Source organism: Copidosoma floridanum, unplaced genomic scaffold (genome assembly GCF_036245765.1).
Source record: "Copidosoma floridanum isolate Cflo_tuat_1 unplaced genomic scaffold, Cflo_Japanese_pri ptg000029l, whole genome shotgun sequence".
NCBI classification, from domain to species: Eukaryota; Metazoa; Arthropoda; class Insecta; order Hymenoptera; family Encyrtidae; genus Copidosoma; species Copidosoma floridanum.
The window spans coordinates 7,731,688-7,745,142 of NW_028321906.1; the positions used below are offsets into that span (position 1 = coordinate 7,731,688).

General features: G+C 37.7%; 2 protein-coding genes across 2 annotated transcripts; both read left to right on the forward strand.

The window, feature by feature from the left end:
• Positions 1-5,783: 5,783 nt before the first annotated feature.
• Positions 5,784-9,384, forward strand: LOC106637131 (leukocyte surface antigen CD53). The gene is made up of 5 exons (XM_014349797.2): positions 5,784-6,079; positions 6,805-6,993; positions 7,073-7,243; positions 7,358-7,558; positions 8,253-9,384. The coding sequence occupies exons 1-5, from the start codon at positions 5,993-5,995 to the stop codon at positions 8,412-8,414; spliced, it is 810 nt and encodes a 269-aa protein (XP_014205283.2). The 5' UTR covers positions 5,784-5,992; the 3' UTR covers positions 8,415-9,384.
• Positions 9,385-9,680: 296 nt separating this feature from the next.
• LOC106637061 (CD63 antigen-like) lies at positions 9,681-12,487 on the forward strand. The gene is made up of 5 exons (XM_089595985.1): positions 9,681-9,974; positions 10,765-10,953; positions 11,033-11,203; positions 11,615-11,830; positions 11,991-12,487. Exons 1-5 carry the CDS (start codon positions 9,885-9,887, stop codon positions 12,213-12,215), a joined length of 891 nt encoding a protein of 296 aa, XP_089452111.1. The 5' UTR covers positions 9,681-9,884; the 3' UTR covers positions 12,216-12,487.
• The last annotated feature ends 968 nt before the right edge of the window (positions 12,488-13,455 follow it).

Genomic DNA, 13,455 nt, shown 5'->3' on the forward strand with positions numbered 1-13,455 from the left:
AAATTAACAAATACCGATGATTACAATTATCAAACGATAATCACAACAATCCAAAGTAAATCGTTGGTGAGTCTCAAAATAAAAAAAGCATCATTACCAACAATCCAAGTAAAAGCGAAAAAGGGAAAAAATCAGTTTCACCCGAAACAGCTTACGCTGTAAAAAATTGACTTTCCTGCGAAAAGTTTTCAATTCGAAAACAAAATCCCTTGGTCCCTTGGAAACTTCCCCTCCCATACACACACAAACTCGCGTGAATTATAGCTGAAAACGGACGTACCTAATACTCGCACCCTCACGCGTGCACGTGTAGTCGAGATAAGTATCTCCACTCTCTCCATCTCTTTCTCTCGCAAAAGTTACGGATACACCAGCTCGCGCCTTCTTTGTCACTTGCACCCCCGTGCACACTGTAAAGCTTGCATTTGCGTCCCTTGCACAGATGTATGTATGTACAGACGCACAACGACGTCGACGACGGTCTCATTTACTCGAATTTCGCACGAGTCTCGAGGGCTGCTTCCTTTTCTCTCGTGCCTTTCCTTTGCCCTTATGTATTGTCTGTGCCTCTGTAATTTCGCCACTCCCTATCCACGGGGCTACTAGTATTTTCGCTCTGTAACGCAAATTTTTTTTTTCCGTCACACTCTCACGACAGCATCTACAACAGCTATCCAAATGGACTTTTCAGACGGACGAATCTTCTTGACAGAGTAACCGATTCCGAGCTCGATTTCGAAAAAAAAAAAGGAGATCCAGAGTGGAGTAAACGTATCTTTTGGGCACGCTTTTTTGTTCGCTTTTCCTCCATCGACTGCACGGCACCAATTGCCGTTTGTGCCCATCTACGCCAGCGATGACACCGGTGTATTGGAAGAGTCCAATTGCTCGCTCGCGTCAGAGGATGACTGGGCTTTAATTAAATTTTTCTTCATAAGGGACTCCAGGTTGGAGAAAATAGCCGTTGCATTGACAAAATTTTTCATTTTTATTTGCCCGTACATGGAAAGTGCCAGCTCAGTGAAAAAAAGAAATCTCTATATAGGCCATTTATCGAACGGAAAATATAAGTCCAACTGATGTGAAATCTCATCTTACGACTCTTCTACTTTTTACGGACTTTTCGAAACGGCCAAAAGCGAGGGAGGAAAAGGGATTTTAAAGAAACCCGTTTAAAGCCGATGGATCGCGTCGTCCTGGCTCCTCTTTTTGCGACTTCAACTGTACCTTTACCCGAGTTTTATTTGTCACGATGGCACTATCTCGTTTCGCTGGTCCATCTCGAGAAAGAAAAAAAAAAAAAAAAAAAAAAAAAAGAAAGAAAAAGTTGAAAAGTTCCCCTTCGTAACAACCAAGAGCCATCAACACCACCGAGATCAATTAACCCGACTCATCTTCCCAGGATCCATCTTTCATCTTCGCAGCTCACCGCGGTATCACCGTGATTTACCGCTGGTGCTTTCGTTCGAGTCAACTTGGCCGCGCCAATGAGTCCGAGAGCAAACGACCGACGATTTTTTTTCCACCAACCCCAGCCACTCGTCCGCCAACTTTTTTCCACCCCTGCGAGGACAAAGAGACATTGCTCGCTCATCCTCCATCAAAAGCACTAACCATCATCACGCTTCCATAAAGGCTGCAGGGATGTTTAGGAGCAACAACGGTGAGAAAGAGTGATCAGTAGCGAAATTGTGACAAAAAAAAAAAAAAAAAAAAAAAAAAAAAAAAAAAAAAAAAAAAAATGCGTCATCCATGCGTTTGAAAGCGTCCGACCGTTGCGAGGAGATGTCAGAAAGACTTCTGCTTGGGCACGTGTGAGCGGGTGTGTGTGTGCACGTGCGACGGGAGAGCGGGGGAGCGCTCTTCTTGTCTGAAAGAGCGCCGCATAAAAAATTGCCGGCACGCCACTGAAGCTCCCCTCGACTCCTCCTCACTATCTCTCTCTCCCTCTTGTTCTCGTTCCTTGAGCTCGGAGGAGCTGCCGATAAAAGACACCGTAGAGAGAAAGCCCAAGCGGGGAAAATCCATTTTTGGGGGCTTTTGTTCCCCGGCCGTCTGACGCTGTTTCATCCACTCGGGGACAGTCTGTTGTGATGATGCCGCGATTTTCAGCCGCAACTCGACTTTTTACCGATTTTTTACGAGAAAAACTCATTTCCAATGTAGTACACGATGGAGAGTCATGAATACTAATGGATAAAGTTCTCCCCCAGCTTTACTTATTAATATTGGAGGCAAATGATACGAAGATTTGTATTGGAAAGCGATGGTTACCATTCACCCATGCTGTTTTATTTCCTTGAGGCACCTAACTTTGATTGTAAAATATTTTGTAGGTGAGTTTCGGCACTGCACTCCTCTGACTGCATATTGCAGTTTCGATAAAAGCAATGACTTACTGTTATTTGTGAATCGGAAATTTTTTGCTTGGAATACGAAAAAAAAAAAAAAAAAAACGCAAAAAAAGAGATTCAATATTGCTACGAGTCAATATACGACTGAAATATCGATACGCAACGTACAGTTAAGTTCCAACTACTTGCTCCCAACAGGAACCAATAATAATTTCATCTCGCGTTCAAAGAACACGTGATATTACTTTTCAACTTGCCATATGGAAAAAACAACTTTGAACGATCGCGAAGTTTCATAATAGTTGTGTCGTACCTGGCCCTTTATCGCTGACCCTATACGGTAATTTTCATCCGTAATGTCAAGGTAAGAAAGCTACATTACGCAGCATCCCTGAGAATAAAAAAAAAAAGTGAGAGTCCCAGCTCGCGCCATAGTTCCCTGAAAACCCATTCAGCCCTGGGAAGAAGAAAAGAAAAGCTCCTTGGCGCGCGCTTGCTGGCTCTGAAAGAAACATGAGACCGTCCGCAACAGCCTCTTTAACAAGCCCTCGGAAGCGCAAAGAAAGAAAGTGGAAGAAAAAAAAAAGAAGAACCCCCCCCCCTATGTCACACTTGCTCTCCGCGTCATGCGCACGCGACTACCCAGGACCCCTGCTCCTCGCCCTCTTCTGTTCTACCCGACTTTTGCGTCATCGCGCGCCTGCGATCACTTCTCGCAGCCTCGTCATTATCATCTTGGCACTGGTCTTAAATAATAAAAATCAAGACATACGTGTGGTCAATCACCTTAGGATGGAAAGCCAACGAGGCTCCGTTTCTCCTTTGCCGCGCTGCCTGCAGTCGAGCCGCGGCTGCTCCTCGCCACGCGGGATCCTACGTCCACCTGCGCTGGCATTTCACAATCACAGTCACGCCGTTCTTGTCGTTACTACACACGGTTGAGAAAAAAATTTTCATAGAGAAGGAAGAACGGAGTGGAAGACTCAACTTTTTGGTTCCACCCCCCCCACGCAGAGTCCAAAGGGTGCTTCTCTTGTATTGGAATCGTGGCTATTGTGTCCCCTCGCAATCGCCCAAAGAGCACTACTACTCGCAATCAGTGGCCAGCACGTTTCGCTCGGCTTCTTTACCCGTTACCAAAAAGCATAAGAAGAAAAAGGAAGATGCAGCACTCGTATGGCAGAGCAGCTTGCATTCCACAGGTGCACCGAGCTTTTTTCCCCCAATGCCCAGCTTTTCCCGCCAGCCAGTCCTTCTTCGCTGCACACTCGGCGGGTATTACTTTCCCGCTCTCCTGGCCATTGTCGCGGCGCAGGAACAATCGCGGACGGGCACTCTCGGCGGAGCTTGCGCGCCAGAACAGCTCTTACGGATCGGGATCGGTGTGTACGTGCTACGTTGGTCCGATTGAGAGCAAGAGATTCATTTTTTTCTTTTTTTTTTTTTTTTTTTTTTTTCGTCCGATCGACGCACTCACGACTACTCGGCAGTAGCGATGCGGGTCAGAGACACTGGATGAGATAGTATATGACAATCGTTGAGTATACGACGGGGACAGGGAGCCGCGATACGAGCCGTAGCCCCTGCCGAGCGAGACTGACTGGGACCACGGAGAGAATGCTACTGCCTGGCTGGTGAGCAGAGGGAGCTGACCTACTTCTCCCTCTTCCGCGTGGAGCTTTCGCGCTCCGTCTATCTCTTTCTCTCTCGCTCCGCATCGTCGCTGCTGATGCTAAAAACGCGACAGCCGAGCAGAAACAGGGGTGGGTGGGGGAAGAGAAGGGGACTGCGAGCTGTCGCGCTTATTTCTTTCTCTCTGGTGTGTGTGTGTGTGCTTACGGGCTTTGTAGGGTGGCTTTTTGCCGAGGCAGCTTTTTTCGATCCATAGTGATATTGGGTATACTTATTATTACGTACGCATATGTATCAAATTACAGATTGGCTGTTTTGTTTGATTGTCGGGGCAGTGAATGAACGCTGATGGTTATTATTCGAGGGGTGGGAAACGCAGAGGGCACTATTGGCCCTGAAACTTATGACCTTTAGCGAGCTCTTTTGAGACAATTGCTTTTCGAACGAGTAAAGAGATTTTTTGCTACGTTGTGTATATTAGTTTTTGAGATATACCTGTGCTTTGTTTAAATATTTCGTGTTCTGATTGCTACCCAAAATCGTGGGGTTTTGCTGGAAAAATTTGTTCAATCGATCGATTGATTGCAATGCTTTTCGCACCCCCCCCCCTCTAGTACATTTTGTACGCCACACTTTACACCTGATCTCTTTACCTTTCGATGGTTTAAAAAAAAATTCTAAAAGCGTTTATTGTATTCAGAGGGAACGAGCTTTTTATGTAATTTGATACAAAAGCTTGCAGGATGCGTGAGGCTACAAAGCTAGTGGATTCCTCTTGTGTGTTGGGGGCTACACAATGCAGAGCCTCGATGAACGTGCTGATCCGCTTTGTAAACAAAAATTCTCTGTTTCACCACTTTCTTTTTTGTGTCATAATGTTTTTGTGGTATTTATGCGTGTGAATGTTTCAGTCGATACAGTGTAGGTAAATGTGAAAAACGTGTTAAATTTATCCTGAAAAACTTTTCATTAAAAGTAGAATAAAATGAGTCGATAAAAAGTTTGACGCTTTTCTCTTGAATGTTTTTAGGCCGCTTAAATGAGATTATAAAATTTTTCAATTTAAAATATGCGACAACGATTACTCTTTATCGAGTGAGATCGATGAGTTAATTACAACAATTTCAATACATAATAACGAATATTAAAATTTTTTGTGTTTAAGGAAACCAAATTATTTTTTAAAAACGTGTGTTTGGTTACAAAAATTTTCGTCTACGATACGTCAAAGTTTATTGAAAATCGTGAGCTGCCTATCGATTCATTGATATGACGTTATGAGCCCAACCATACTTGTCTGTATCTACTTACATCAATGGCCTCTGTAAAAATCGATTTAACGCACCAAACAAGAGCTAATAAAATTTAATAAAATGCAAATTTTTATGTACTACAAGCACGGTCTTTATAATATAGTTTGTAGAGTGGAGCTCTGCAAATAATTTTTACTTAAATTTACGATACACCTAAGTTTTTCTTATTCGTTTGTGTCTGTCTCGAGAGTTGATCGTACTTTTTGTGAAAAATGAGTAAATATAACAAGCAAACGCTCATATTTTTCTGATTTTTTTTTCTTATTTTAAAACTATTGACTTTCTTTCCTCTTGTGTGAAGCAAACACAATGACAGATTACGAGTCTTGGCTTTTAGTTTAAATGTATGCGTGTGCATGCGTGTAGTACCTACAGTTAATACACCTATGGATATGATGAGTCGAACACGAATGTTATCAGTACAATTGAGGTACGCTAATTAAGATAACATTGTCATCGTCATCGTTTTTTCGTTAGACGTGGACGAAGTAGCTGCGAAGCAGTTCTTCGGGAAACGTTGCCGCAAGTAGAAAAGTGCTTATTTTCCGTCAGTTCGCACAAAGTCTTCACCTTGTACAGTCAAATTACTGCTGTTTGGAGTGTTTTTCTTTTTCTTCTTGCTGTTTTTTTTCTTCTGAGTTATTGATTGTTAACAAAAGTCATAGTGTATACATATACAGTTAAGAAAATACAATGGCAGTAAAAGAAAATGTCACGTACTCCAGCATTAGCATGGCGTGGATAAAGTTTCTGCTCTGCGTAGCTAACTTTATATTTTTAGTGAGTATTTCAATACTGTACAGTGATTATTGCAAAGATAACAATGAAAATGCTAGTATGTACATCAGAGTAACTTTTCTGTATATCGAAATAATACGCCACAATGTCGCAACGTACGGTAAACGACGTCATACAACGTAACATATTTTATGTGTACTCTTTAGGTTAGTTTTTTTTAAATTCTATTCATCTGCTAAACAATAGATAGCCACATAAAATTTAAATATGTGGTGGAAGTTAGGGATTTGAAAAACTATACGGTTAAACGATTAGAAAGTTTGTGTGCACATTTTTAGTGTTTATCTTTTATTATCTTCAATTTTCATTAATTAGTTATTACTTTTAGACTATCATATTACTTTGTACCTTTGAAGGTAACAAAAAATTCTTTGTTTGTCGAGAGCTTAGTCAGCTTTACTAGAAATCGGCTGTAAGCCGTACAAGAAAATTTCTCGTATAATAGATTGTATAGGTTGAAGGAAGAAGTTAAAAGTGTACTTTTATTCTTCGATTATCGTAAAATATTTTGTTTCCAAATATAATACGTGATATAAGGAAATATCTCGATATTCTGACGAGTTCATAATTAAATGACACATCCAGATTATCTGCCGCGGTAGATGTTGATAAATGTACATATAAATAATTGTAATTGTAACTGCGGTTGCTTATCACTGTAAGTTTAAGAATTCCATTTTCCAAAAAAAAAATCATTTTGCTTTCAGTTGGCTGGTGTAAATATTATTTTTAAAGGTGGACTCATATTCGACTTATATGAGAATTTCTTCTACTTCTTCAACTCGAGATACGTTTCACCAGCTGCTCTTCTCTTTATTTCTGGCGTATTGGTTCTCATCATATCTATTTTCAGCTGCTATGGTGCAATAAAAGAAAGCACCTGCATGGTTTTGACTGTGACTACACTGATTTACAAATTATAAATTTAATAATGCATTAAAATGAAAAGAATAACTTGTAATGCTGCATTTTCAGTCTGCGTTTCTTCTATCTACGGTGCTCATACTTGAATTTGCGACGTCAATTACTGCCTATGTTTACAAAGACGACATTGTTAACATTATGAAGATAAAATTGAACAATACCATGTATCAGTACCACAGCGACAATAAAGCTAAGAATGCTATGGATTTTTTACAAGATCAGGTAAGCAAATACATGGCGAACATTATGTGGTACGATGATTCTATCGCGAAAATTTCATTATTCGATATGTATGTTTATTTCGGTGTTTTAATGATGAAAAAAAAATGTGTACAGTTTGGTTGTTGTGGTAACAATGGACCAGAGGACTGGAAATATGTTGCAGAACGACAAAGTATTCTAAACTCTCTACCATTATGCTTTTGGCGGTCGTTAACTGAATCGCGCGAGCCTGGTTGCTTCAAACTGTTGGCCGACCTTATAGGAGACAGCGCAGATTACCTGATCACTGCAGCTATTATGATTGCCCTTGTGCAGGTGAATATAAATGTGTATACATACGCTGGGTGTCCCATCTTTTTTAAATTGAACTTTTTAAGCTCGCATTCGCTGAAAAGTCTCATTGTTGCCTAAGACAAAAGACTCAAGGTTTTCAATTGATTTCCGTTCGAAAAACATTGTATATAAAAAATTATCAATTTTTTGGCTGCAATGAGAGATTTCACTTTTATTTTTTAGCGATAAAAATTTCTTACTCATAGCATTAATTAAAGTTTTCGCGTTGTTTTTCTACGGTAAATAATAATATGAAAAAGTTCGATTTTCGAAATATTTTTTCAGTTTTTTAACCGTGAAATCATATTTTAGGAATTTAAATTAATTTGTGTTTTTGTTGTAACATTTTTAACTGCGCGTAACATAATTTAACAACCCAACAATAATTTTTTAATTAGACAAACAAAATACACAATGTTACTAATGTAATCAAATGAAAACCAATATTTCATTAATATGGTCTTGGGAGGAACTCGATAGATTAACAATTTTTTATTTTGCAAGACAGTCATCTTAGTTTTTAGGCTACATAAAAACTTATTATCTGGATGAGAGTTCAGAAAAATTTGACATTGAAAATAACAGACACTGTGATATACATAGATATTAAAGATATTAAAATTTTTTTCTCAAGTTACAAAGGTGCATTGTTTATTTATTTTTTATTTTTTTACAGATTACTGGAATAATCCTGACTTGTATGCTAGGACGTATGATAAGAAAACAGAAGACGCTCAGAGAGATGCGCAAGTGGCAGATGCAAATGCCCTTACCGAACTTGGATGAGCCTTTGGAAAAGGCAGCCTCCGTCTCCTGTTCTCCTACCGTTATCACTTAGGATAACATTATTTTTGGTAAAATGATTCGTGTTACTGAGATGATAAATTATTTATCGGCATTTCAGAAAACAACAGTCCATTAGGTGTACCGTTTAATCAGTGAAAAATGTAATTTTTACTCAAAATCGATTGAAAAAAATTGAAAGTATACTTGCCCCTTTCATAAAAATACCTCCGTGTACTCATTTTATTGGGCAGTGCAAAAGTTGGACTTCATATTCAGAGTATCAAAAGAAAATCGTTTGCCACTCAGATTCAAACTCATTTACACTGCACTTGTAGTATTATGCTTAATATGGTAAATTGCACAAAGTATCCGCCTTAACAACTTAAAAAAATTGTAAGATACAAAGAATCGACATCACAAATATTGCATGGTATATTACCGTACGAACTAAGATTTTTTCGTCTTGTTGGTAAGAAGTTAACTTTAGCTGCTCATCTTGCGACACATACTTGATTGACAATCTGAAAAAGATTCATGAAAATAAGTAATTGTAGGAAAAGTATCGAAATTCAGTAAAAATTATTAAACTTGACTCTAATAATTGTGACCCATCTGGATACAAAGCTGTTGTATCCGTTCCAAAAGAGATCGGGAGCACCTCAAAACAAACTTTAATTCAATCTTTGTTGGAGTTAAAAATATTTATTTAGAGAAAACTTACAGATTCAAATCGAGGCTTCAAAAACATATAATTTTATGAACAGTCAAGTGCACCAAAATTTCAACCAAATCAATATTTTTGCCCCAAACAAAGCTGGAGTTGAAACTTGTCTTTACCAACTTTGACTACTTTTAGATCAAACATACTTATGTTAGAAAGATGCTACATCATAGAGTAACACCATAGGCTAACTCAAAAGTTTTGCCAGCTTTGGCAAAAAAACTTCTTAAAGCTTCAACAGCATTTTCCGAGAAACAAGTGTAGCTCTTACAAATTTTTTTCATAAATCAAGTTATTAAATAAAAAAACAAAATGATAATGACACTTGTACGTATACTTCGTTTTATTTTCACACCCATTTTCATTTCCTTGTTTAAACTTTTTTTTTTTTTTTTTTCTTACAATTATTGAATTTAATGACTAGGTGTGAGGGAAACAAAGCGTATATAATTGAAATTCTAACTATTGGATGTGTGTGGGTGTACACATACGTAAGTATTGTATTTACGTGTTTACAGTTGACACATAAGTGGAGTAAGCAAGTAAGCAAGTAATGGTGAACCATCTCATTAAGATAACATCGTCGTTGTCATAGTTATTTTGTCATAGGCGGACGGCATCGAAGTAGCTGTATGAAACAGTTCTCAAAGGAGCGTTGTCTGGTGTAGACTAGTACCGATCGTCGATCAATTTTTCATCATTTGTATCATCGTTACTATAAACTATCGATTTGTTGAATAATTTTGTTGAAGTGAAATTTTTAACAAAAAAATTTATCGGTACGAATACACTAACGAAAACATGATGTCAAAGCCAACACCAGCTACGCACTCCAACTCAGAAATGCAGTGGATCAAGTTCCTTCTCTGTACTCTCAACTTTAGTTTTCTGGTTAGTATTCAAACAATATTATATTTGCCACATTTTGAAACATTTCCATCATCTTTCTTTCTCGGTTTTTGGTGAAGAGTTTACATTATTCTTTAAAACGAAAGACGACTCAATAATATCAACAACAGACTTTTCAATAAAAATGTTGAAAAAAGTTATTCCGATATCAATCATCTTTAAAACATGTCTTCTACCTTTAAAGTTCATACTGAATGTGTCTAAAAACATAAATTATAATTATAGATAACAGTCCTATTCATAATTAATGCACTTTTGCTAACGAGTGCTAGAAATACATGGCCGTTGGTGTATACTACCACGAGTTTCTACATACTTTTTGAACGCATACCAACTTCGACAAGAGGTTGCAAGATTTTAAAGTTAGTGAAATAAATACAAAGTGTGGCTGATGATTACAATAAAAACCTACGTATTGCAACATGTATTTTAATAGCCTTAAAACAACAGTAAACAAGAAAAGTGTGATACCATGATAAAAATAAATGGTATTCATATAAAGTTAATATAAATGAATCGTATGATACGAGATTATTTAAATATTTGTCATTTAAATACAACGTGGGCACATAGAGCGTATGACACATGTTCATAATAAAATTACTGTAACGATATACGTGAGTCATCTACGTCGGACGGATATTTTGTTAAACATGTAAAAGTAACAATGGCTTTAACCAAGAAGCTTTCAACTGAAATAACAAAAAAGCCTTTGCACAATTTACTGGCTCAAGTAAACAATTAAATTTCACCATTGCGCATTTTTTTTCAGTTGACTGGTGTAACTATTGTCTTGAAAAGCAAAGCCATACACGATGTACATAATCAGTTTGATTACTTTTTCAACTCCAACTACATTTCACCAATTGTCCTCCTCATCACCGCTGGAGTGTTTTTGATCGCCGTATCTATTTTCAGCTGCTATGGTGCAATAAAAGAAAGCACCTGCATGGTTTTGATTGTGAGTACACTAATTTACAAATTATAAATTAAATGATGCATTAAAATGAAAAGAATAACTTGTAATGCTGCATTTTCAGTCTGCGTTTCTTCTATCTACGGTGATCATACTTGAATTTGCGGCATCAGTAGCTCTCTATGTTGCCAGAGACGATATTGTTGATCACCTGAAAAGCAAAATCAGTGATGCCATGCACCAGTATGACAATAATTCCGAGGCTAAGAAGGCTGTAGATTTTCTACAGGGTCATGTGAGCTAACAACACATTTTATTACTTGTTGTTCTACAACTACAGCTTGTTTTAGGAAACTTTTACCAATAAAAAAAAATTGTTTACTTTGCTGTCATGCACTGAGAGAAAAACATAATAAAAGTTACTGTGCTAGAATGGTAATCTGGTAATGTTTGGGCGTCTAGAGACTTTTTACTGTTGGAACAATAATTTTTAGTGCTTAGAACAGTCATTTTTGGTGTAAATATAGTGATTTTTACTGTTTGTACAATAGAAATTACTATCCGGAATATGGTAAAAATTAGGTTGGCCAAAGTAAAAAATTCCTAGACGTCGGAATGACATCAGGTTACCATTCCAGCATAGTAATTTTTATTATATTTTTCTCTCAGTGTAATGATGGAAAAAATCATTTTTATTAACTTATAGCTTCAGTGCTGTGGATGGAACGGACCAGATGACTGGATAGGTATCGATGGGCGAACATCCATTTATAGAGCTCCATGTTGGACTAGGCTTTGCAAAGAAAATGAATTCTCGTGCTATAACTTGATAAATCAAGGCTGTTTCGGAGAATTGGGTAAAATCGCAAAAAATAGAGCATCATACCTGACCACTGCGGCTTCAAGCATTATTCTCATTCAGGTACATACGTAACTATTCACTCACATTACTTACTCGTAAACAAAATATTATCAACCCAGTAATATGAGATATTTTTTATATCAATTCATAAAAATTAAAAAAAAAAAACCTCTATCAATAAAACTATTTTTTTTAACGTAAGTAACAAGTTCATCCACAGATTTCTGGGATAATATTGGCTTGCATGCTAGGCCGTATGATTAGGAAACAGAAAATACTACGAGAGATGCACCAGTGGCAAACGACTTTCCCAAACTTAGATGGGTCTTCGGGAAAAACAGCGGACTCTTTCATTTTTTCACCGATATTTGACATGGAAGATGATAATATTTTTAGTCAAAAGACTCGCTCTGCTGAAACAAAAAATCCTGTACGGATTCCATGACACCAATGAGCAGATACCATCTACATCTTTACTTAAAAGTAATCGAAAGAAAATCGAAAGTTGCAGTTTAAGTAAAAGATATAAAAATATCCAACTCATAGACATTAATATATTTGTCAATATGTCTATTTTTTTTTTTTCCTCAAAATGTTCAGCAGAATTTTTCTATCGATATCTTTTGTACAGTAAAAAGTGATTCATGATTGTTGAATTTTATTAAAAAAGCTAAATATTTGAATGTCAATATCTCTTTGTGCATAGAAGCTTAACTTGTGCTCGAATTAATAAAGTTTATTCAATTAATTAGCAAAAATTGTTTTACTATTTCTTCGATGATAATTAATATAATAATGATAATAATTTGTACCCAAATTCACAATTCCATCATCTGCTCCTTCTCCCTCGGTAGATATAATATCAATAGAGCTATAATTTACTTGCGACCATCGTAACATCACCTCTTCTCCAGATTCGGCTGAAAGTCCTACGACGACAGGTATGCTCGAGCTGGTTCACCAATGCATCCAAAAGCCAAGCAAAAGTCAGCGAAGGATCCCTCTGGAGCAGCCGTCGTGTTTTTCATTGCCAACTTTTTCTCGCTCGCTTGCCTTCTTTTTTCTGACTTCTGCGAGTTGAATTATACCCACCGAGTGCAAACTGACGGAGATGTCGAAAAAAAAGGCAGGAACATCGAGATGCCGATGCTAGCGCGGAAAGGGGGCTCGGTTCATTTTCAGTCTCCTCAAGCCTGGATGAAAAAATCTGCAGATGCACAGCGGGTGAGCGCCTCTTTTTTCTCCAAAATAGAGCAGGAGGTGGGCGTCAGAAAGTTTCAAATAAACATGTTTCTTCAACATAAACATGTTTTTTTATTCTCCGAACTCGTGCCACTGTAGTATTGAGCAACTGCGTTCCTTGGCCTGCTTAAGTAAAGAAAAAAAAAAAAAAAAAAATACTGTGGTATCCCATGAATACACGGATACTCGAGGACGTTCCTTCCATGTACATCTACACGTTCGAGCTTTTTATCGGCAGCACGAAAGTTTATTTGATACCAGCCAAGCAAGTTATACCCACTGCGCTGTGTTGACTTGTTTTCTGTACGTCACTGTAGCCCTAAGAGAGTGAGAAAGAAAAAGGAGGGATGAGCTTTCAACTAATGTACGTGCACAGTCGAAAAAATTTACTTAGTTGACTTTGATTACACACGTGTAAGTGCACAAGTTAAAATCATTTGCAA

Coding starts and splice junctions, on each gene's coding strand:
- LOC106637131 (XM_014349797.2), top strand. CDS start 5,993: ATGGCAGTAAAAGAAAATGTCACGTACTCCAGCATTAGCATGGCGTGG. Junction 6,994..7,072: donor GCACCTGCATGGTTTTGACT/GTGACTACACTG, acceptor CTGCATTTTCAG/TCTGCGTTTCTTCTATCTAC. Junction 7,244..7,357: donor TGGATTTTTTACAAGATCAG/GTAAGCAAATAC, acceptor AAATGTGTACAG/TTTGGTTGTTGTGGTAACAA.
- LOC106637061 (XM_089595985.1), top strand. CDS start 9,885: ATGATGTCAAAGCCAACACCAGCTACGCACTCCAACTCAGAAATGCAG. Junction 9,975..10,764: donor CTCTCAACTTTAGTTTTCTG/GTTAGTATTCAA, acceptor ATTTTTTTTCAG/TTGACTGGTGTAACTATTGT. Junction 10,954..11,032: donor GCACCTGCATGGTTTTGATT/GTGAGTACACTA, acceptor CTGCATTTTCAG/TCTGCGTTTCTTCTATCTAC.